Genomic DNA, 22919 nt, shown 5'->3' on the forward strand with positions numbered 1-22919 from the left:
ATAATAATCTTGCTTCTGGCCTTGCTTTTAGTTTAAACAGGCTGAATTAGCAATCTAGAGAATGTAAATGAAAGCACAAGGTCGCACTCCCCTTCTCTCCCAGCCCATCTGGTAGCCTTGCCTTTCAGTAACAAGAGAAGATAAGGGGCAAATCCAGTAGCTGGAAGGTCTGAGGAGGAGACACAAAGTCTACAAGAAAGTGACCTTGGTCAAAAGTATCCCTGGTCCTTATTCCTCCCATCAGGTACAAAAGAGGTGGTGTTATCGCCCCTACACTCAAGACCCTTCCAGAATGCAACACAGTCATATATTGGAAGGGGTGGTACCAGGGGAGGGGCACTAAAAGTATAATTATATTTGCCAAGAAGAGGGGGGCGGAAGAGGGAGCTCCATCGGCATGCAGAAATAGGGGTCAGGAGAAGAGGGTTCTATCGGCGTATAGAATAGTAGAAGAGGGCGGGGAAGAAGAAAACTCTATCGGTGTATAAAGATAAGCCCGACTGGTGTGAAGGGCTTTGGAATATGGTTAAACTCTATCGGCGTACAGAGATAGCCCTACTGGTGTGAAGCACTTCAGAATATGCTTGCTTATTTAGCCCCAATAAACCCATCGAATTGCATGCAGATTGGACTCTGGACTGTTATTTTCTGGTGAACTGCGTATGGGAACTGAGAGGGAGGAGGGAGCTGGACCCCTGCCAACAAATATGCTTGTTGATCCCCTCAAAGAATTCTAGTAGATTGGTGAGGCATGATATCCCTTTACAAAAAACATGTTAACTCTTCCCCAACAGTTAATCTATGTCTGACAATTTTCTTCTTTACTATAGTTTAAACCAGTTTGCCCTCTACTGAAGTCAGGCTTTCTGGCTGGTAATTTCCAGGATCACCTCTGGAGCCCTTTCAAAAATTGGCATCACTTTAGCTATCCTCCAGTCATTTGGTACAAATGATGATTTAAATGATAGGTTACATATCACAGTTAGTAATTCTGCAATTCCACATTTGAGTTCCTTCAGAATTCTTAACTTCTCTCCTGCAGAGTCCAATTATGCACACTGGACGCTGCAAGCATATATGAGTTCATCAATTTAACAAAGAAATTGATATGTACTTGTTATCCCCAGGGGAGTCTGACACGCTTCAAACCAAACGCACTGCTTCAGGTAGAATAAACAAACAGATTGATTAATTACAAACATAGATTTTAAGTGATTATAAGTCAAAGCACAAGAAGTCAGATTTGATAAAATGAAATATAATCAAAATGCATTCTAAGCTGATCTTAACACTTTCAATGCCCTTACAAACCTAGATGCTTCTCACTACTGGTTGTCTGGTTGTCTTTCAGCCAGGCTCTCCCCTTTGATCAGTGCTTCAGTCACTTGGTGGTGGTGGCAAATGTCTCTCCCTTTTATCATGTCCTTTCTTCACTCTTGGCTTTGCCCCCTCCTTCAGAGTCAGGTGAGCATTACCTCATCGTAGCCCCAAACTGACCAAGGGAAGGGGGGTGACTCACTGGAGAGTCCAACAGATCCTCTGTTGCTGCCTAGGCCAGTGTCCTTTGTTCCTGTGAGACTGGGCTGGGTTTGTCCCATACATGCCCTGATGAGGTGTGAACTGCCCCTCTGCTCCTGGAGAGCTTTGCCTGGGCTTGTTTTAAGCCATGAGGACACATTTTTAGCCTCATAACTATATACATGAAATTAAAACCTATAAAATTACTATAACAACAATGCTCAGTGCATCATGAGGTTTCCGAAGACACTGAGATGACAAAATTTGCATTGGATACCACACAATCATATTATAAGGATGAATATGGGGGTGCAGGCTGTTCCCCTGAGGCACAAAGTGTCACACCAGCCCCCTTAGTTTACTGCAAGAGGGTTAGTCACTGATTATCTCGAAGGCAGTTGGTGTTATAATTTTCTTGGCATCCAGCCATTAAGGCCATGAGGCAGAGTGCCTCAGTTTCCCCCTCACCCAGCAAACCATATTTGTTATGGTTTCCCTGCAGAGAGCAGGGTGTATGTACAGGTTGTTACTCCAAGAGGAGTTCACACTTTAAGCACTGATAGTTGTGAATTTACGTGAGTCTTAAGTGCAGTGACTAAGACCAGTCAGGAGGAGATCACAGTTTTGTTATTTTCTGTTTGTTTATTATGCGTGAGGGAAATAAGTACAAGAAATCAGAAAAATGACGACCAGTGAGGCAGATATAAAACTAGGGTCCTTAGGTTGCTAGCAGCTGTAGCAGCATCGTGGTAAGAGAACATGGTGTGGTGCTGTATGATTGAATATCACCATTTTATCATTGTTGCTACCAAGGTTATAGAATTGCAACAAATCTTGTGGAAAGTTTGTCATGTCAGAAGTCAATGGGAAAATTATGATTCGCTAAGTATGATTATCCTGGTTATAGGCGTGTATCATCTTTGTGTCTGAAGTGACGAATATTGGCGATGTACTGGTATGGGCTTTGTTTGGGACAGTAACATTCCACAAGGCAGAGGATACAGAAGGACCCCTGAGACATCTCCATTTTGTCTTCAGTTCTCTGGACTCGGTTTCCAACACAGAAGCTCTGAACAAAGACTGATGACCCCCAACCAGCTTGGGTAATTTCCACAGAGTTTTGCAAGCCAGCAGTTTATTCCATCACTGCTGTGATCCTGGTCCCTGAACACTGAAAAATCATTTGCATGTATCTGACCTATAAACTCATTATAGCTCTGGTTCTTTTATTTTATTATTAAACCTTTACTTTTTAATTGCTAAAGGATTGGCAGCAGCATGATCACTGGGTAAATTCTGAGTTATATATTGACCTGGCTAAATGGCTGGTCTCTTGAGATTAGAAGGACCCTATATGTGGTGAAACTGGTTTTCACTGAACACTCATCATGGAGTCGAGCGTCAGGGTGGTGATCCAAGGGCTGGGATGCCTCAGGAGACTGCACTTTTGGTTTCTAGTTAACCAGTGTGGTGAGACACAAGTTTACGTTTGTTACTGGCTTGGTAAAATCTAACGATAGAATAACCATCAGTCTGGGGTGAGTCTGCCCTATTTCTCAGCAGTTTATCCTGAATTTGGCATCCACAGCTGTGTCCCCTGAAGCATGGTAACACACGGACACAGAGTTTACTGTTGATAGGTGATTCACAGACTATTTCTCCCTACTTCCAGGAGGTATCCCCCTTTTACAGATGGGGAAACTGAGGCAGCAGGAAAGGAAGCATCTTGAGCTAGGACTATAGCCCACGATTCCCTAGCTACCAATCTCTTGTTTAGTGTCTCCCAGACCTGGTTTCTATGGTCCATGCAGCAGCACAGAGGCATGGAGCACTGACACGAGGTGAGGATTTGGCCCAAGACATTTAATTAGAGATAAAGTGTCAGCAGAGACCAGTCAGCTGGGAGTGAAGATTCCCAGCTCTGCCACGGATTTACTGAGTGACCTTGGGCACAGCCTCTCCATGCTTTAAATGGAGATTAGTATTCATTACTTCTAGTGCTTTGCTATTGAAAAATCCTAATCAGGGCCTTCGAGTCACACGATGATGTGGTTCCTTGAAGCACATCATTGGGCTCTCTGCATGGTGTAGAGTTCCAGGCAGCATGTGGTCCCTGGTAAACAAACAAGAGAAGGCTGAAAACTGAGCTGTGTGGAAACCTGTTTTCATGGCTGTAGTTTTTGGCTGTTTCTTTAATAAATTCCTCCTGTTTAAGAAGGACTGAAATTCCACTGATCACGACACACAAATAGCATCACTGCATCTAACAATGCAGAGGAGCAATGCCAGTGCATGGCCAGAGCAATGGTGCTGGTGGGTCAGGACTCTCGTTTCTTATTCTCAGCTCTATCACCGACTCATTGTGTGGCCTTGGGTAAATTACTTTACCTCTGAGTGGCTCAGTCCATCCATGACACGAGGAGAATGCTGCCTAGCAGCCTAGCCAACGACCATCTAGACATAGTGATCAAAATCGTCATGCACAGCGTATGTTAGACTCAGCTTCCCTATTCAGCTTCAGCCCCTGGGCAATTGGTGCTCTGTTGTTCCAGATAAGGGGTTGTGTATATGTGTAAATTGACAGCTAATGGTAGCTGTGCCATTTATCTCCCTCCCTGTGAGCCACCGAAGACACCCCGGCCTCTGCCCAGCATCCCACCTTCCCAGCTAATGCAGGGGCTTATCCTTCTGCCTCTCTCAGCTGTTGTCCTCCTAGCTTCAAAGCTGATCCCTTGCACTCACCCAGAGGCCTAGCTCAGGGCAAAGGTCTCCCATCCCATCCCCATTGCAGTTACCCTGCCTGCTACAGGCTCCCAGTTGGGAGGAACAAAAGGGAACCAAAAGCTAAAGAAATAAGCCACACAAGGGTCTCTTCCCTCAGGACTTTGTAGATGAGCTTTAGGGCCCACAAGCTGTATGATGCACAATCTCACCCGCCTGCAACACTAACCTGGTCCCAACCCCCAGCTTCTTTTATACGGATTCCTGGCTTCCCTCTCCGCTCCTCGTTCGCCTGTCGGACCCAGCACTGCGTCCTTGCTGCACTCACTGCAGGCTCCTTGTCAGCTTGCAGCAGCTCCTGACCCAGCCCCAAAGCAGAGGGAGCGCAGTTGTTGGGGAGGGAGGTGGAGATGATCCAGCAAGTGGATGTGATTGGGGAGGAGAGGAGTGAGCAACAGGGCTGAGGCTTTGGGGAAAGGGGCAGTATAGAGGTCTATCCTTGGTAGAAGAGGTGGAGAAGGGAACAGGGCCTTGTGGGAATACTTGCGACAGAGGAAGTGGTCTTGTTGAAAGAGGTGGGGCAGGACCTTGGGGAATAGGCAGGGAAGGGCACGTAGCCTCAGCGGTCCAGTTACCAGCAATTAGAAAGGTGGCCATCCTGTAAGTTAATGAATTGTACACAGACCGATTCCTCAGTTTGTCACGCTAACACAGCACAGTAAGGCCACGAAAGGATTAAATGTCACTTTGACTGTCCTGTCAGTGATTCAGGGAAGAGGACCCAGAATCATGTCACCAGCCACCTCTGCATGGAGGTCTGAGAGCCAGAACACCGGGAGAAAATTTTAGGCCCCTTCATGAGTAAAGAGCCGGAGCAGCCTGCCCCGGATCTCTTTGGTCTTCACCCCGTAAATGATGGGATTTAGCGCGGGGGGCATCAAGAGGTACAGGTTGGCAATGAGAACGTGGAAATGCAGGGCCACATTGTGGCCAAACCGGTGCATGAGGGAGATGAAGAGACCTGGGATGTAAAAAGCTAAAATGACAAAGAGATGGGAGATGCAAGTCCCAAAAGTCTTGAGCCGGGCGTCCTTTGTGGGGATGCTGAAGATGGCTCTGAGGATCAGAACATAGGACACGGCGATAAAAATCACATCCAGACCCATCACACAGAATAGCACAAAGAGGCCGTAGTAACTACTGACATGAGTGTCAGTGCAGGCCAGATTCACCACAGCTATATGCGCGCAGTACGGCTGGGGGATGATGTTGGTTCTGCAATACGGCCATTGACTCGCCAGGAAGGGATAGGGCAGTATGACTATGCAGCCACGCAGCACCACGGCCAGGCCAATCTTTGCCACAATGAGGTTTGTCAGGATGGCGGAATGTCTCAGGGGGTGACAGATGGCAACATAGCGATCCAAAGCCATGGCCACGAGGATCCCAGACTCTATCTCTAAGAAGGAGTGAATGAAGTACATCTGGGTGAGGCAGGCACTGAAATCTATCTCCCTGGAATTAAACCAGAAAATTGCCAGCATTTTGGGCAGGGTGGATGTAGTCAGGACCAGGTCGGTGATGGCCAGCATGCAGAGGAAATAGTACATGGGCCCATGGAGGCTCGGCTCCATCTTCACGATGAACAGGATGATGAAGTTCCCCAATATGGCTATGGCGTACATGGTGCAGAAGGGGATGGAGATCCAGATGTGGGCTGCCTCCAGGCCAGGAATTCCCAGCAGGATGAAGGTGGAGGGGTTCTTGAAATCAATTGTGTTGGAATCTGACATGAAGTAGGGGAGAAGGTGTATGGTGTCGCCTTCATGTACTGTACGTTCCTCTGCGTTCCTGTATGTGCCCAGGGTCTAGGCTGTTGGTCACAGTACAAATACCTGGATGAAGAGAGAATGTTAATTTGAGACACTAAATGTACTACTGGAGGCTGTTCTCATGGCTTAAGCAGATTGGTCACTCTTCTCACACTGAAAAATGACATTTTCATTATTCAGATAAATGAATTGTGAACACATGACCCTACTTAATACCAATTCCATATTTTATGGTGTTCCCTTCCTCAATAATTCCTATTCATTGTGGTTTGGGAAACCTTAATAGGCACCATCAGGAAACACGAGTGTGGATACTGGTTATCCATCATTGTTCCTTAATGCAGTGAAACCCAGACTAGAGAGTCCATTCTGTAGGGAGTTCTCCATTCAACCAGTTGCTCAAAATCTGAGAGGGGGAAAAAAAAAAAACAAAGCCTTGACAAAACATGTACCAGAGGAAAACATCCCAACTAGAACACACTCAGGGGAAAGACCTGGGCATCATTGATAGCAGCTTAACGGAAATACCTGCTCATTCTCAGTAGTGGCCAAAACAAAGACAATGATCGGATGCCTAAGGAATGGGATGGAGAATACCCTGTTTTGGACGTGTGCTCAGTTTTGGACACCCAGTGTCTATAAAGGATATAGCAGATAGAAAGGGGATTTCTGAGACAGGCTATGAGAATGGGGGAGGCTGCCATATGTGGACTGAAAAGTCTGTGATTGTTTAGTTTTGAAAAGAGACAAAGAACGGGGCTTATGGTAAAGGAAAGGAAAATAAAGAACGGAACTGATTACATTCAAATGGACAAAATGGAGAACAGTTCCCAACCAGTAATAACTATGGACACTTCATATGGACACCTGTTTCAAAAGGGCTAATTCTTCTAAGCTGAAGCAAATTGTCAGCAAAACTGAGTGGGAGGAAAAATTTTGAGAGAAAAATGTGAATGAGAATTGGGTGTTCTTTACGAAAAGTTTATTAGATAGCTAAGAAGCCACAATTCTACAGTCAAGCGTGTAGACAACTTTGGCTAAAAACCCTATTTAGTGGCAAAGTGAGGGCAGCAGTTGGGGGGGGAAAGCACTCTATCTATCTATCCACACACACACACACATACACACGAATAACTGACTCTGTAATCTAGTGGAGAAAGGCAGAGCAAGGCCCAATGTCTGGAAGATGAAGCCAGACAAATTCCAGTTCTAAATAAGCATGATTAATATTTGGAACAAACTGCAAAGGGAAGTGAGGGATTCTCCAACTCCACATGTTTATAGATCCAGACTGGATGTTTTTTTCTGGAAGATTTGCTTGAGGACTTGTCTACACTTAAAATGCTACAGTAGTGCTGCCTTACCGCTTCAGTGTAGACACTACTTACACCAACAGCAGGGGTTCTCGTGTTGGTGTAGGTAATCCACCTCCCTAAGGGCTGGTCTACACTGGGGGGGGGATCGATCTAAGATACGCAACTTCAGCTATGCTATTCGTGTAGCTGAAGTTGAAGTATCTTAGTTCGACTTACCTGGCCGTCCTCATGGCAGCAAGTCGACTGCCGCGGCTCCCCCATCGACTCCGCTTACTCCTCCTGATGAGGTGGAGTACAGGCGTCGATTCAGGGATCGATTTATCGTGTCTAGATGAGACACAATAAATCGATCCCCAATCGATTGATTACTACCCGCCGATCTGGCGGTAGCTAAGTGGATAGAAAAAAAAAGCAAATGCAATTTTTGGATGCCTTAGCAGAGGCATAGCATGCAAGTCAAAGGAGGTGATAATGCCACTTTACTGGGTGCTGGTTAGGCCTCAGCTGGAGTACTGTGTCTAATTTTGGTCACCAATGTATAGGAAGGATGTAGAGAAACTGGAAATAACCAGAGGCAAGTGACCAAAGTGATGAAAGAGATAGAATTGAAGCCATATGACCAAAGGCTCAAGGAACTGGGTATGTTTAGTTTGGAAAAGAGGAGATTGAGGGGGACATGCCAGCAGTCTTCAAATACTTGAATGGCTGCCATAAAAAAGATGGAGAAAAGTTGTTCACTCTTCCCACATAGGGCAGGACAAGAGGCAATGGGTTCAAACTACAGCACAGCAGATTTAGATTTAATCTCAGGCTAAACTCCCTAAATGTAGGAACAGAAGGATAATGGAACAGATGCCTAGGGAAATCATGGAGGCTCCTTTACTGCAGGTTTTCTAAAGGAAGCTGGACAGTCATCTGTCCTGGATGGCTTAGACACAACAAATCCTGAACCTTGGCAGGGGGTTAGATTAGCTAACCCTTGTGGTTCCTTCTGACCCTGTGGCTTTATGATTCTATGATATAAAACCCGAGTGTAGACCAGGACTTAGTCAAACACCAGTCATTGGGCTCAATGAAGATGTAACTGGGTGAATTTTATGGCCTTTGTTATACAGGAGATCAGACTGGATGATCTAATGCTTCCCTATGGCCTTATACTGTATGAATCTATCGATAAAGAAAGTGGGTCAGGCATTTATATTTATTCTGTCTTACAACACACAGACAAGTGAACATTGAATTCCATTGAAAGTCTGAACATATAACACTGAAAAAAGAAAGTTCATTACATAATCCATATTTGGTCTGTGGAACTCCTTACCACAGATGTTACTGGAGCAAAGAGCTTACCTGAATGGGATTCAGAAATGGATTGGCCACTGAAGGTGGTGATGGTGGCACCACCATTAGTTAAGGCTGACGCCTTTAATTAGGAGACCTCATTTTCAATTGCTTATAAGTTTGCTACACTTTAAGCATTTGGACTGAAATTTCACATGCTGCGTGTCTGCTTCCACTGAATTGTTCATTAAGTTTCCGGCATAACATTTGAGCCGACTTTTCAAATGAAGCTAGGAGAAAAGATGTGGTGCCCATGTTGAAAAATTCTTATAGTTGTTCGAGTGAGGAGCCCAAGCACCTCCCTGGAGATAAAAGTCATGTAACAGCCCCCGCTCCCCCATTAACAACCAGAGCCCTGAAATGCAAGAGGAGGAGGTGACAGTGTCTCTGCATTAACACACAACTGGCTCCTGTGCTCTTTACTCAGTTCTCACTCCAAGGGGAGTTTTGCCTCATTGGAGCCTGGGTAAACTATGGGCCAGGGCCTCAGAATTTGGCCCTGTTTTGTACATTTACTAACACCTTTCATCCTGAAGGCTCCACTGTGGCACTGAAATGCAGCCACTTTGGGGCTGGAGGCAATCAGCCCGGGAGGGCACAGCAAAGAGGGGCATTTTAACCAATGATACTGAAGCAAACTCATCCCGTGTGGCAAGGGCCTTTGGGTGTTTAATGGCTGTGCAGATCAGAAAAGACCACAGACCTATTATTTATCCCATCATGCCCATGTTGCACTGGGTTTGTCGAGCAGGTGAGCTCCTCAGCACAAGATGGGTACCTGTGAATTCTGAGATGGAGAAGTGTCTTTCCTGGGAATCCCCCTCAGGTAGCCGTGTCCCACACCTCTGTCACCCCAGCATCTGCAGCAGCATCCCACGCCGAGAGCCGACACAGGGGTGTGCTCCATTTATAATATAGCTCTGTGCAATCCCAGGGGGGTTCGCTCAGCCTCTAGAGGATAAGCGAGCATCTGAATGTAAACAGGCTGGAGACAAGCCTCTCTGGGCTTCTGTGTTCTTTATCCAGCTTTAGGAGTAAACAGTAATTAAGGGACCTTCCCAAAGGGAGATGAGAACTCTTGGGCTCTGTGCTGAGTCAGAGAGCAATTGGCTGCTCTGTGTATTTGTGTATATTTACAAATTATACTTGATTAGTAGGAAAACTAGGGATAATGCTTAAACTCCATGTGGTCTAATACCCTGTAAATTCTTAGGTGGGATGGGTAGGTACAAGACAGACATACCTATGGAATGATGCCTGAGGAGAGACACAAGCACTTTCTGCAGGCACACAGGTCTGTTGCTAAGGGATCAGAGATCATTAATTCTCACCAGTAATATCAATGTGATATATGCCATCATATGCCAGCAATGTACCTCTGCCATGTACATTGGCCAAACCGGACAGTCTCTATGCAAAAGAATAAATGGACACAAATCTGACATCAGGAATCATAACATTCAAAACCAGTAGGAGAACACTTCAATCTCTCTGGTCACTCAATAACAGACATCAAAGTGGCAATTCTTCAACAACTAAAACTTCAAAAACAGACTCCAGTGTGAATCTGCAGAACTGGAATTAATTTGCAAACTAGATACCAACAGATTAGACCTGAATAAAGACTGGGAGTGGTTGGGTCATTACAAAACCTAAACTTACTTTCCCCAATAGTAATTTCTCCCTATTGTTACTCACACCTTCTTGTCAACTGTCTGTAATGGGCCACTCTCTTACCACTTCAAAAGTTATTTCCCCTCCCTTGGAATCCTGCTGTTCATTGATTTATCTCGTTAGACTGTGGGTGGTCAAGCACCCCATATCCTTTCATGTATTTATACCTGCTCCTGTAGCTTTTACTTCATACATCTGATGAAGTGGGTTCTAGCCCATGAAAGCTTGTGCCCAAATAAATGTGTTAGTCTCTAAGGTGCCACAAGGACGCCTCATTTTTTTGTTTTGCTTTTTGTTTGGTTTTTTTTGTTTGTTTTTCTGATACAGATTAACACGGCTACCACTGAAACCTATCATCATACAGTGCAGCACCTTCAATTGAAGGATGTTCAAAACACTTAGCAAAGGAAAGTCACTATGACCATAGCGCCATTAAACAGAAAGCTAAACTGAGGCACGGGGGAAATTATTTGGCCAAGGTCACACGGAGATTGAGTGGCAGGATGACAGACAGAACCCAGGCGTCCTGACTTCTCTGCCATAACCATGATTTCTCTGTCATCCCAAGAGGGAAATGGACTCCCGCTCTGGCAGAGGCTGTTCATCGGTGGGATGCAGAGGAAAGGCTGGAAGAGGGAGCTTTACATGCATCTGACGAAGTGGGCATTCACCCACGAAAGCTTATGCTTCAATACGTCTGTTAGTCTATAAGGTGTGTGACAGACCCAGACCAGTGGGGTACAGGAGTCTGGTAGAGGGCAAATATACTGGTCACTGGATGAGTAGTTTTCTGTTCCCTGAGTGACCAGAGCAGGGGCTGCACTAGAGTAATCAGGAACCTGCTAGAACCAGTTAAGGCAGGCATGTTAATTAGGACACCTGGAGCCAATTAAGAAGAAGCTGCTAGAATCAATTAAGGCAGGCTAATCAGGGCACTTGGGTTTTAAAAGGAGCTCACTTCAGTTTGTGGTGCGAGTGTGAGGAGGTGGGAGCAAGAGACGCAAGGAGCTGAGAGTGAGAGAGAGAGAGAGAGAGAGTGTGCTGCTGGAGGACTGAGGAGCACAAGGGTTATCAGACACCAGGAGGAAGGTCCTGTGGTGAGAATAAGGAAGGTGTTTGGAGGAGGCCATGGGGAAGTAGCCCAGGGAGTTGTAGCTGTCATGCAGCTGTTACAGGAGGCACTATAGACAGCTGCAGTAAACAGGGCCCTGGGCTGGAACCCGGAGTAGAGGGTGGGCCCGGGTTCCCCCCAAACCTCCCAATTGACCTGGACTGTGGGTTCTTCCAGAGGCAAAGATCTCTGGGCTGTTCCCCAACCCACATGGTGAATCTCTGAGGCAAGAAAATCCGCCAATAAGCGCAGGACCCACCAAGATAGAGGAGGAACTTTGTCACAGGTGCCACAGGACTCTGTGTCACCCCAAGGAGTTGAAACTCTCGGGTAATGCAGCAGACTCCGAGAAGAGAGTCAGGCAGAGTTTTGAGATGTATCTATGCAAGTAGCTGGGTTTGGTGAGAAAGGAGACCAGCAGAACATAACAATCTTCTTAAACAGTGCAGGACTTGAGGCAGTGGACGGCTTTACTAGCATGCAACTCAGGCTTTGTCTACACTAGCACTTTTGTTGGTAAAATTATTCTGTCAGGGTTGCGAAAAAAAACACACTCCTGACCGACAAAAGTTTCACCCACTAAAGCGCCGGTGTGGACAGCGCCATGTTGGCAGGAGACGCTCTCCAGCCAACACAGCTCCTGCCGCAGAGTAGGGGTGGTTTAATTATGATGGCAGGGAGCTCTATCCTGCCAGCATAGAGTGGCTACACAGCAGACCTTGCCGTGGCGCAGCTGCAGCAGTACATTTGTGCTGCTGTAAGGTGTGTAGTGTAGACATAGCCCCGGTGAGGCAGAGAGAGCAGGCTATTACACACGTTACAGAAATGTGAAGAGCCTTGTGTAGCGCAAAAGAGCAAAACATTCGAAAGGTGAAAGTTTCACCTTAGAAGAGAAAACGAAGGTGAATCCTTTGAAGAATTCCTAACTGAGCTGAAGCTAATGAGCCCAACCTGCAACAGTGCTCAGGCCGGTGGGGTCGGAGCAGGAGATTGCACATGTTCCATTCTTCAGACACACACTGGAGTTCAGTCAGGGGCGGCTCCAGGCACCAGCGCACCAAGCACGTGCCTGGGGCGGCAAGCTGCGGGGGACGGCCTGCCGGTTGCCGTGAGGGCAGCAGTTCGGCGGAATGCCTGCGGGAGGTCCGCCAGTCCCACGGCTTCGGCGGTAATTCGGCAGCAGCTAGCCGTGGGACCGGTGAACCTCCCGCAGGCATGCCGCCGAATCCACGTTACCAGCGGACCTCCCGCAGGCCGAAAGCCACCTGCCTGCCATGCTTGGGGTGGCAAAAAACATAGAGCCGCCCCTGAGTTCAGTGCACCTGGAATTATAGATAGAAAGCAGCAGAAACACAAAGGTTTGGTTCATGCACTGAAGGACACTGGGAGTGTTATAGAGAGAGAAGTATGGGGTGCACAAAGAATCACAGGCAGTCTGGTTCATTTTCTATCATTGAGCTTTGAATTTCCTGTGTTCCTTTCAACCTGCCCAGACCCCAAATGTGGCACCCAGGGTGTGACAAGGACACAGACTGAGGCCCACACAAATATTATCCTTGCAGGGGACTCTAGATAGAATTGTAGATTATATGGCCAGGAGGGACCCTGCTCTGACCTTCTGCATTGCACAGGCTGTAGGACTGCTCTGGATTAATTCCTGTTTGAACTAGAGCAGATATTTGAGAAAAACATCCCATCTTGATGCAAACGTGCTCAGTGATGGAGACACACAACGATCCTTGCTAAAGTGTTTCAATGGTCAATTACCCTCAGTGATGACAAATTCCACTTTGTTTCTAATTTCAATTTGTCTACGTTCAATGCCCAGCCACTGACTCTTGTTAGACCTTTACCTTCTAGCTTTAAAAGCCCGCTCTTATCACATTTCTGTTTCCATTTATAAGTGCTGATAGAATGCAATCACCTCACTCCATAACCATAGTTCTGTTTCCTGCACTGAAAAGCTTTACCCCTGCTGTTGAGAGTCCCATTGTGCCAGAGAAGTGCAGTTGCTTGAACTTAGGGTCTGTCAGTCCCAAGGCCTTTGGGTACATTAAAGGTAAGGAGCAAGACCTTGATCTTAACTTGATGTTCTATAGTCCAGACAGGAGTGACTAAGGTCTGTGTAACTAAAGCCAGCTCATCATCCACCAGGATGGGATGGAGTCTCCTAGTCAACCAGAGATGGTAGAAAGCACTACTCACAGACGCTGCTATGAGACAGCTCAGCATCAGCAAGGCGTCCAAGAGCCCTCTAGACTATGGACTGAATTGTCCAGCTGTGGGTGTGAACCTTCAGCCAAAGAAGGCTGCATCGTAGCTGTCAACTCTACAAAATATTTAGCTCTGCCCACAAGCATCACCTCTGTCTTGCTTGGGTTCAGCTTCAGCCAGCTGTTCCATCCAAGAACTAGGCCATCTTGACGATAGTGGTGTGGTCAAACAGGAAGGAGAGGGAGGAGCTCAGTGTCACCTGTATACTGCTGGTGTTTGAGTCCGTGTTGTGTGACCAGTTCCCATAGTGGCTGTATGGAGATTTTGAAAAACCCCAGAGAGAGAACTGATCCTTGTGGGACTCAACCAAGGAGGGGTCTAGTGCTGGAGGTGTATTTTCCCATCACTGCTAATTGGGTTCGTCCCTCCAAGAAGGATTCAGACCATTTTAGTGCACCCCTCTGGACTCCTGCTGCCTCTTACGTGAGACAGCAGTATCTCATTGTTAACAATGTCAAACAATGCAAAGAGGTACAGGAGGATCAGCATGGATGTCTGCCCCCAATCCACTAGCGTGAGGTGCATTGGACAGGTGTGATAAATGAAGGGGGGGGTAGCTCCCTTTTATGGACTCCCAGCCAGCCAGTTAGCTATACAATCCCTCTTAGTAGCTGTTCTCTACTTGCTTTCCCTGTAAAGGGTTAAAAGGTCTCAGTGCTATGCAAAGGTAAAAGGAAGTGAGTTGGCACCTGACCAAAAGAGCCAATGGAAAGGCTAGAACTTTTTAACATTAAAAAAAACCTGCCCTTTTTGTCTGTCTGTGGGGCTTCTACTGGCTAGCTGGGCGGACAGGGCAGCAGCTATGCTGTAAGAAGCTTGGGGACAGGTATGAAAAATCCTCGGTATCATACTGAGAAACTACACATTTGAAACCACAGATATGTAAGTAGATTAGGAAATGTCTAGGAAGACACGACACATCCTCAGACATGAAGATTTATGTAAAGAATTCATTTAGTTTCTCGGCAATGGCCTTATTGTCCTTGAGTGCTCCTTTAGCATCTCAATCGTCCAGTGGCCCCACTGGTTGTTTATCAGGCTTCCTGTTTCTGATGTACTTACTTTTTTTTTTTTTGCTGTTACTTTTTGAATCTTTGGCTAGCTGTTCTTCATATTCTTTTTTGGCCTTACTAATTATATTTTTGCACTTCACTTGCCAGAGTTTATGCTCCTTTCTATTTTTCTCACTAGGATTTAACTTCCACTTTTTAAAGGATGCCTCTTTGTCTCTCGCTGCTTCTTTCACTTGGTTGTTGAGTCATGTTGGCACTTTTTTGGTTCTCTTACTATGTTTTTTAACTTGGGGTATACATTTAAATTGAGCCTCTCTTATGGTGTCTTTAAAAAGTTTCCGTGCAGCTTGCAGAGATTTCACTTTTGTCATTGGAACTTTTAATTTTTGTTTAATGATCTTCCTCATCTTTGTGTAATCCCCCTTTATGAATATAACTGCTACTGTGTTGCGCTGTTGTGGTGTTTTCCCTGCCACAGGGATGCTAAATTTATTTATATTATGGTCACTATTACCAAGTGGCCCAGCTGTATTCACCTCTTGGATCAGATCCTGTGCTCCACTTGGGACTAAATCAAGAATTGCCTCTTCTCTTGTGGGTTGCAGGACTAGCTGCTCCAAGAAGCAGTTACTGAAGGTGTCAAGAAACTTTCTCTCTGCATCCCATCCTGAGGTGACATGTACCCAGTCAATATAGGGATAGTTGAAATCCCCCATTATTATTGAGTTTTTTATTTTTATAGCCTTTCTAACCTCCCTGAACATTTCACAGTCATTATCACAATCCTGGTCGGTAGTGTATCCCTATTGCTATATTGTTATTATTTGATCATGGAGTTTTTGACAAAGTGGGAGTTTTCCCTTGTTATCTTGCATGTGATCCTATGTGATTCTTACTATGTTGCTTGAATACTGGGTGTACCTCAGTTTCCCTACTTATTTCAAGAATGTTTGTTGGTGAGAATAAGGGTATGTGACTTTTGCTGAAACCCTTGAGGGCAAGTGAGAAGGCTGCAGCTGCCTGCATATATGAAATGGCCATTGCCCTTCATAATCTGAGACCCAGGATGGGGATACGACCAGCTAACACTTTGCCTGGAAAGCGAGACAAAGACCAGGAGGGGGGGCAACAGGTGTGTCAGTGGTCTGATCACTGGAAGCTGGGCAGTGTGCTGGTCAGGGAGAGTCTAGTGCATCCGGCCCAGGGTGCCCCTGTGCCCTCTGGTGTTTTCTGGACCGGCGATCTGCTAGGTCACTCCAATCCTTGACTCTGGGAGCCGGCCTTACCCTGCTCTGCTGTGAGAACCCCCACTCCTGGGCTGTTCCTGCACAGCCTCTGGTATATATGCTGCTGCTTGGATTGTGCAACCGAATGACACCAGTCTGGCTTGTTGCCTTTCAGCCAGGCTCTCCCCTTTGATCAGCACTTTATTTTTATATTATATTTTATTTTTATTTTTGTTTCTTTCATAACTAACTCTGATCTTTATGTCTGCTGCTTATAACCATTTCAAAACTATCTTCTGTAGTTAATAAATTTGATGTATATTTTACCTAAAACATGGGTTTTGGTTCAATTGCTTGGTAAATCTCAGCGCAGGTTAAAAAGATAACCACGTGTCCTCTCCACATTGAAGGAGGTGTGGACTGGGTAATTGTGACATTCCCCTGGTGTTATCTGGGACAGGGGGAGGGGCCTTGTGGAAAGAGGTGGGGCAGGGGGCAGGACCTTGGGGAATATGCAGGGCAGGGCAGGTGGCCTCAGAAGTCCAGTTACCAGCATTTACAAACATTGCAATCCTATAAGCTAGTGAGTTTTACACAGATATATACCTCAGTTTGTCACTCTGACACAGCACAGTAAGTCCAGGAAAGGATTTAATATCACTTTGACTGTCCAGTCAGTGATTCAAGAAAAAGGGACCAGCACCATGTCACCAGCCACCTCTGCACGGAACTCAATCTCAGAGTAAGAGCACCTTGAGAAAACTTTAGGCCCCATTATGAATAAAAAGCCCGAGCAGCCTGTCCTGGATCTGTTTGGTCCTAACTCCATAGATGATGGAGTTTAGCACAGCGGGAATCAAGACATACACATTGGAAATGAGAATGTGAAAATGCCTAGGCACATTCTGGCCAAACCGATACATGAGGGAGGAGAAGAGACCAGGGATATAAAAGGCTAAAATAACAAAGAGGTGGGAGATGCAGGTCCCAAAAGTCTTGACTTGGGCATCCTTTGTGGGAAGGCTTAAGATGGCCCTGAGGATCTGGATATAGGACATGGCGATAAAAATCATATCCAGACCCTTCACACAGAATAGCACAAAGAGGCCATAGTAACTACTGACCCGGGTGTCAGCGCAAGCCAGCTTCACCACAGCTATATGCACGCAGTATGGATGGGGGATGATGTTGGTTGTGCAATATGGCCACTGGCTAGCCAGGAAGGGATATGGCAGTACAACCAGGCCACCGCGCAGCACCACAGCCAGACCGATCTTGGCCACAACGGGGTTTGTCAGGATGGCGGAATGTCTCAGGGGGTGGCAGATGGCTACATAGTTTTCCAAAGCCATGGCCACAAGGATCCCAGACTCCATCTCTAAGAAGCAGTGAATGAAGTACATCTGGGAGAGGCAGGCACTGAAATCAATCTCCCTGGAATTGAACCAGAAGATGCTCAGCATTTTGGGCAGGATGGACATGGACAGGACCAGGTCAGTGACAGCCAGCATGCAGAGGAAATAGTACATGGGCCCATGGAGGCTTGGTTCTGTCTTGACAATGAACAGGATCATGACGTTTCCGAACATGGCTATGGCGTACATGGTGCAGAAGGGGATGGAGATCCAGACATGGGCCACCTCCAGCCCAGGAATGCCCAGCAGGATGAAGGTGGAGGGGTTGGTGAAGTCGGTTATGTTGGAATCTGACATGGAGTAGGGGAGAAGGTGTCCAACTCTGAGACAGAACGGTGTCTCCTGCATGTACTGTACGTTCCCCTGACTTGCTGTATGTGCCCAGGGTCTAGGGTGATGGTAACAGTACAAATGCCTGGATGTAGAGACAATGTTAAAATATGAGACACTACATGCACTACTGAAGGCTGTTCTCATGGGTGAAGCAGATTTGTCGCATTTCACACACTGAAAAATGACATTTTCATTATTCAGATTAATGAATTATGAACACATGACCCTAGTAATACCAATTCCATATGTCATGGTTATCCCTGCCTCAATAGTTCCTACACATCGTGGTTTGGGAAACTTTAATAGGCCCCACAGTGAACATGAGTGTGGATATTCATTATTCATCCATGTTCCTTAGGCCTTGTCTACACTGCCAAGGTTTTTGCCAAAAAGGAGCTTTTTGTTTCAGTGAAATAATAAAACCACCTTGACGAGAGTTGTTAGGCTTTTTATCTCTGTAACTGGCCTTCGGAAGGTGTCCCACATTGCCTATCCTGACCGTTCTGATCAACAATTTCAACTACTCTGCCCTGCATCAAGGTAAACAACTTAGCCCCTCCCCCTTTAAAGGCCCGGGAATTTTGAAATTCTCATTCCTGCTTGCTCGGCGCGGACTGCTCACATCATATCTTCCCAGGTGGCCGTGGCGGCTCCACGGAGCAAATGCTCTCCCGCTTCAGCCACTGCAGAGCTGCTGCATCTGTTCAGTATTTGGGGAGAGGAGGTTGTGCAGTCCCAGCTGTCAATATGTCAATACCTACGGGCAGATTTTGTGCAGCTTTCGGGAAAAGAGCTGTGATCAGGACACACTGCAGTGCACAGCAAAGGGGAAGGAGTTGAGGCATGCATACCACAAGGATCACAAAAGGGAGGTTGTTAAGTATATTAAGAAAATAGAAATCCTAGAAAAGGTATAGGCCTAGAAATAGAAAGAAATGCTAGAAAAGGTTTAGGCCAATTCCTAGAGGTAGAAAGGAAACTTTTTAATATTCATAAAAGGTAGATGTGTTCAAGAAATCTTTTTGTTCTGTATTTGGAAAGAATCATCACAAGAGATGATTAAATACTTTCCAGACCATTAACTGTCAAGGAGGATATTAAACAGCATCTACAGTAGAACCTTAGAGTTACAAATACAAGAGTTACCAACTGACCGATCAACCACAACTCTAAATCAGAAGCAGAAGTACACAATCAGGCAGCAGAAAGCCAAAAAGAAGAAGAAGAGGCCAATACAGGACAGTTCTGTGTTAAATATAAACTATTTTAAAAAAGGAAAGTTTAAAAAAAAAATTGACGAAGTTAGGAAACAATAGAAAAGCTGGTATGGGATTAGTTAAAAAAAATGCCAGGGATATAATTAATGCCATGCAACAAAAGGGTATATGGAAAACATGTCTTGTCAAATAAAGCCAGTTTCATCATTTAATGAGAGTACATGTTTGGCTGATCAAGGAAACTGCGCAGATGAAATAGACTTTGATTTCTCTGAGGCATTTGCATCAGTAGGGGAAAAAATTCAGATAAAAATATGAAGACTCTACAATATCAGTAGAGCACATGTCAAATGCACAAAAATCTGGCTAACTGACAGATCTCAGAAAGCAGTTGTCAATGAGTCATTGCCAGTGAATGGGGCTGTTTCTAGAGGGGTTCTGCAGGGATCAGTTCTAGGTCTGATGCTGTTCAATATTTTCATGAAGGATCTGGAAGCAAATAGAAAATCACTGCACATAAAATTTGCGGACAACACAAGATTGGCAGAGTGGTTACAATGAGGAGGCCAGAGCAGGCACACTGATAGATCTAGAGTGTTTGGTGATCTGGCCGTAACAAATAAACAAAATTTTAATACAGTCAAATGCAAAATTTTCCTCTTGGAACAGGGAATTCAGGCTGTACCCACAGGCTAGGACACTGTATTACGGAATGAAGGGACCCTGAAAAGTATTTAGGGGTCATTGTGGACAACCAACTCGTCATCAGTTCCCAGTGCGTTGCTGTGGCCAAAAGGACTGATGTGATCCTTGCATGCATAAACAGCGGAGTAGTGAGTTGGAGCAGGGGAAGGATTTTTACCTCTGCACATGGCGTCCAGTTCTGGGGGCCACGTTACCAAAACAATGTTGAAAAATTGGAGAGGGTGCAAAAAAGAGCCACAAAAATGATTTGAGGCTGAAGAACATGCCAGCTAGGGAGAGAGACATAAGGAGCTTCATCTATTTATTTTATGCAAAAGACGATCAAGCGGAGACTTACATGGGGAGAAAACCCTGGGCAGTAAAGGGCTCTGTAATCTAGTAGAGAAAGGCAGAGCAAGGCCCAATGGCTGGAGGCTGAAGCCAGAAAAATTCCAGTTGGAAATAAGGGTCCAAAGTTTAGCACGAGGGTGATTAAATTTTGGATTAAACTGCGAAGGGAAGTGGTGGATTCTCCAACTCCCCATTACTGCAGATCCAGACTGGATGTGTTTCTAGAAGATGTGCTTGTGAGCTTGTCTACACTTAAAACACTACAGTGGCGCTGCCGTAGCACTTCAGTGTAGACACTACTTACACCCACAGCAGGGGTTCCCCTGTCAGTGTAGGTAATCCACCTCCCCCAGAGGTAGTAGCTAGGTTGATGAAGGATTATTCGGTAGACCTCATACTGTCGACACCAGTGTTAGGTTGATATAGCTACATCTCTCAGGGATGTCAATTTTTTGCTATTGCATAAAAAGCAAATGCAATTTTCCATTGCATTACCAGATGCATAGCATGCAAGTCACAGGAGGTGATAGAACCGCTCTACTCACTGCTGTTTAGGCATCAGCTGGAGTACTGTGTCCAGTATGGGTCTCCAATGTATAAGAAGGATTTAGGGAAACTGGAAAGGATTCAGAGGTGAGAGACAAGGATGATTCAAGGGATGGAATACAAGCCATATGAGCAAAGGCTGAAGGAACTGGGTATGTTTAGTTTGGAAAAGAGGAGATTAAGGGGCAACATGACAGTGGTCTTCAGATATTGAAAGGCTGCCATAAAAAAGATGGAGAAAAGTTGTTCTCTCTTGCCACTGAGGGCAGGACAAGAGGCAATAGGTTGAAATGGCAGCATAGCAGATTTAGATGAAATCTCAGGAAAAACTTCCTAACTGTAATAACAGGGGGACAATGGAACAGACGCCTCGGGATCTTGTGAAAACTCCTTCACTGGAGGTTTTCCAAAGGAGGCTGGATAGCCATGTGTCTGGGATGGTTTAGACAGAACAATCCCTGCATCTTGGCAGCGGGTTAGGGTAGATGACCCTTGCAGTCCCTTCTCACCCTGTGGCTCTCTGATTTCATTATTTAAAATCCTAGTGTAGACCAGGCCTTAGTCAAACACAAGTTATGGAGCTCAATACAGGGGCAAACAGTGAAATTTAATGGCCTGTGTTATACAGGAATTCAGACTGGATGATCAGATGGTCCCTTCTGGCCTTAAACCCTATGAATCTATAGATAAAGAAAGTAGATCAGGCATTTATATTTACTGTCTCTCACAACACTTGAACAAGGGAACATTCAATTCCATTGATACATAATACACATTTGGCCTGCGGAACTCCTTGCCACAGACATTGTTGAAGCAAAGAGCTTAGCTGAATGGGATGCAGAAATGGATTGACCATTTTAGGTGTTGCTGGCACCACCGTTAGTTAAGACTATCTGACACCCTCAATTTGGAAAGCACATTTTCAGTTGCTTATAGGTTTGCCAAACATTTACCATTTGGACTGAAATTTCTCACGCTGGGTGTCTACATCCAGATTAATTGCATATTGAAAGTTTCAGGCATAATGATTGAGCCGATTTATCAAATGAAGCTAGGAGAAAATATGTCTTGCCCAGATTGAAAATTTCATATAACTGATCCAGTGAGGAAACCCGTGCTTTACAGTAGATAAACATCAGATAACAGCTCCTCCTCCCCCCCATCCACCCCCCATTAACAGCCAGAAACCTACATTGCAAGAGGAGGAGGTGACAGTGTCTGTGCATTAATTTTTACTCATTTCTCACTCCAAGGGGAGTTTTGCCTCAGTGGGGCCTGGGTAAACTATGAATTTGGTCTTCAATTGGACATCTACTAACACCTTTCATCATGAAGTATGCACTGTGCCAATGAAATGAAGTCACTTTGGGGGTAGAGGCCATCAGCCAGTGAGGGGAGGCATAGCAAAGAGGGACATTTTGGCCCATGATACTGGAGCAAACTCATCCCCTGTGGCAAGGGCCCTGGGATGTTTAATGGCTTAGCAGAGTGGAAAAGACCACAGACTTATTCTCTGTCCCATCAAGCCCACTCTCCACTGGTTTTGTTGAACAGCAAGACATGGGTACCTGTGGATTCTGTGACGGAAGTAACTTCTCTGGGAATCCTTCTCATGTAGCCGTGTCCCACTCTGTTCTCACACCAGCATCTGCAGCGACATCCCATACCGAGAGCTGACAAGGGTGTGCATTGTTTATAATATAGCTCTGTGCAATCCCAGTGGGGTTCACTCAGCCTCTAGGGGAGACGTGGCATCTGGATGTAAACAGGCTGGAGACCGGAGACACTCTAGCCAGTGTCTCTCTTTCCATGTCTGCACTTCTGTGCTATTCGTCCAGCTTTAGGAGTGAAAAGTAATTAAGAGACCTTCCCAAAGGGAGATGAGAGCTCTTGGGCTCTCCGCTGAGTCAAAGAGACATTAATTGCTCTGTGTGTTTGTGTATTTTACAATTATAGTTGATTAGTAAGACAACTAGGGATAATGCCTAGATCTGCATAGGGTGTGATACCCTGTAAATGCCCAGGATGGCAGGGCAGATAGTAGACGGACAGATCTGGAGACAGATGACTGAGGGGAGGCAAGAACACTTTCTACAGGCACACGTGGCTGTTGCTAAGCATCAGAGATCAGTAATTCTTATCAGTAACTATGATCATACAGTGTAGCAATTTTCATTGAAGTATCTTCAACACACCTAGCAAAGGAAAGTCACTATGAACATATCCCCATTATACAGATAGGTAAACTGAGGCACGGGGAGAGGATAACTTGGGCAAAGTCACACAGAGAATGACAGACAGGAGTTTGAACTTTCTTGGCACAACCACCATAAGCACGCTCTCTCCG

General features: G+C 45.7%; 2 protein-coding genes across 3 annotated transcripts; both read right to left on the bottom strand.

The window, feature by feature from the left end:
* Positions 1-5084: 5084 nt before the first annotated feature.
* Positions 5085-10759, bottom strand: LOC112119972 (olfactory receptor 52R1-like). 2 transcript variants are annotated; one of them, XM_026657816.1, is made up of 2 exons: positions 10736-10759; positions 5085-6002 (listed from the first exon to the last, which is right to left on the bottom strand). In XM_026657816.1, exons 1-2 carry the CDS (start codon positions 10757-10759, stop codon positions 5085-5087), a joined length of 942 nt encoding a protein of 313 aa, XP_026513601.1. The 2 variants fall into 2 exon arrangements, with proteins under 2 accessions (XP_026513601.1, XP_024074640.1); XM_024218872.1 differs by lacking the exon at positions 10736-10759 and having other exon boundaries at positions 5085-6032.
* Positions 10760-16790: 6031 nt separating this feature from the next.
* On the bottom strand, positions 16791-17738 carry LOC112119977 (olfactory receptor 52R1-like). The gene has a single exon (XM_024218879.1). It carries the CDS (start codon positions 17736-17738, stop codon positions 16791-16793), a length of 948 nt encoding a protein of 315 aa, XP_024074647.1.
* Positions 17739-22919: the final 5181 nt, after the last annotated feature.

This window comes from Terrapene carolina, unplaced genomic scaffold (genome assembly GCF_002925995.2).
Source record: "Terrapene carolina triunguis isolate 2854851 unplaced genomic scaffold, T_m_triunguis-2.0 Scaffold311, whole genome shotgun sequence".
Taxonomy (NCBI): Eukaryota; Metazoa; Chordata; order Testudines; family Emydidae; genus Terrapene; species Terrapene triunguis.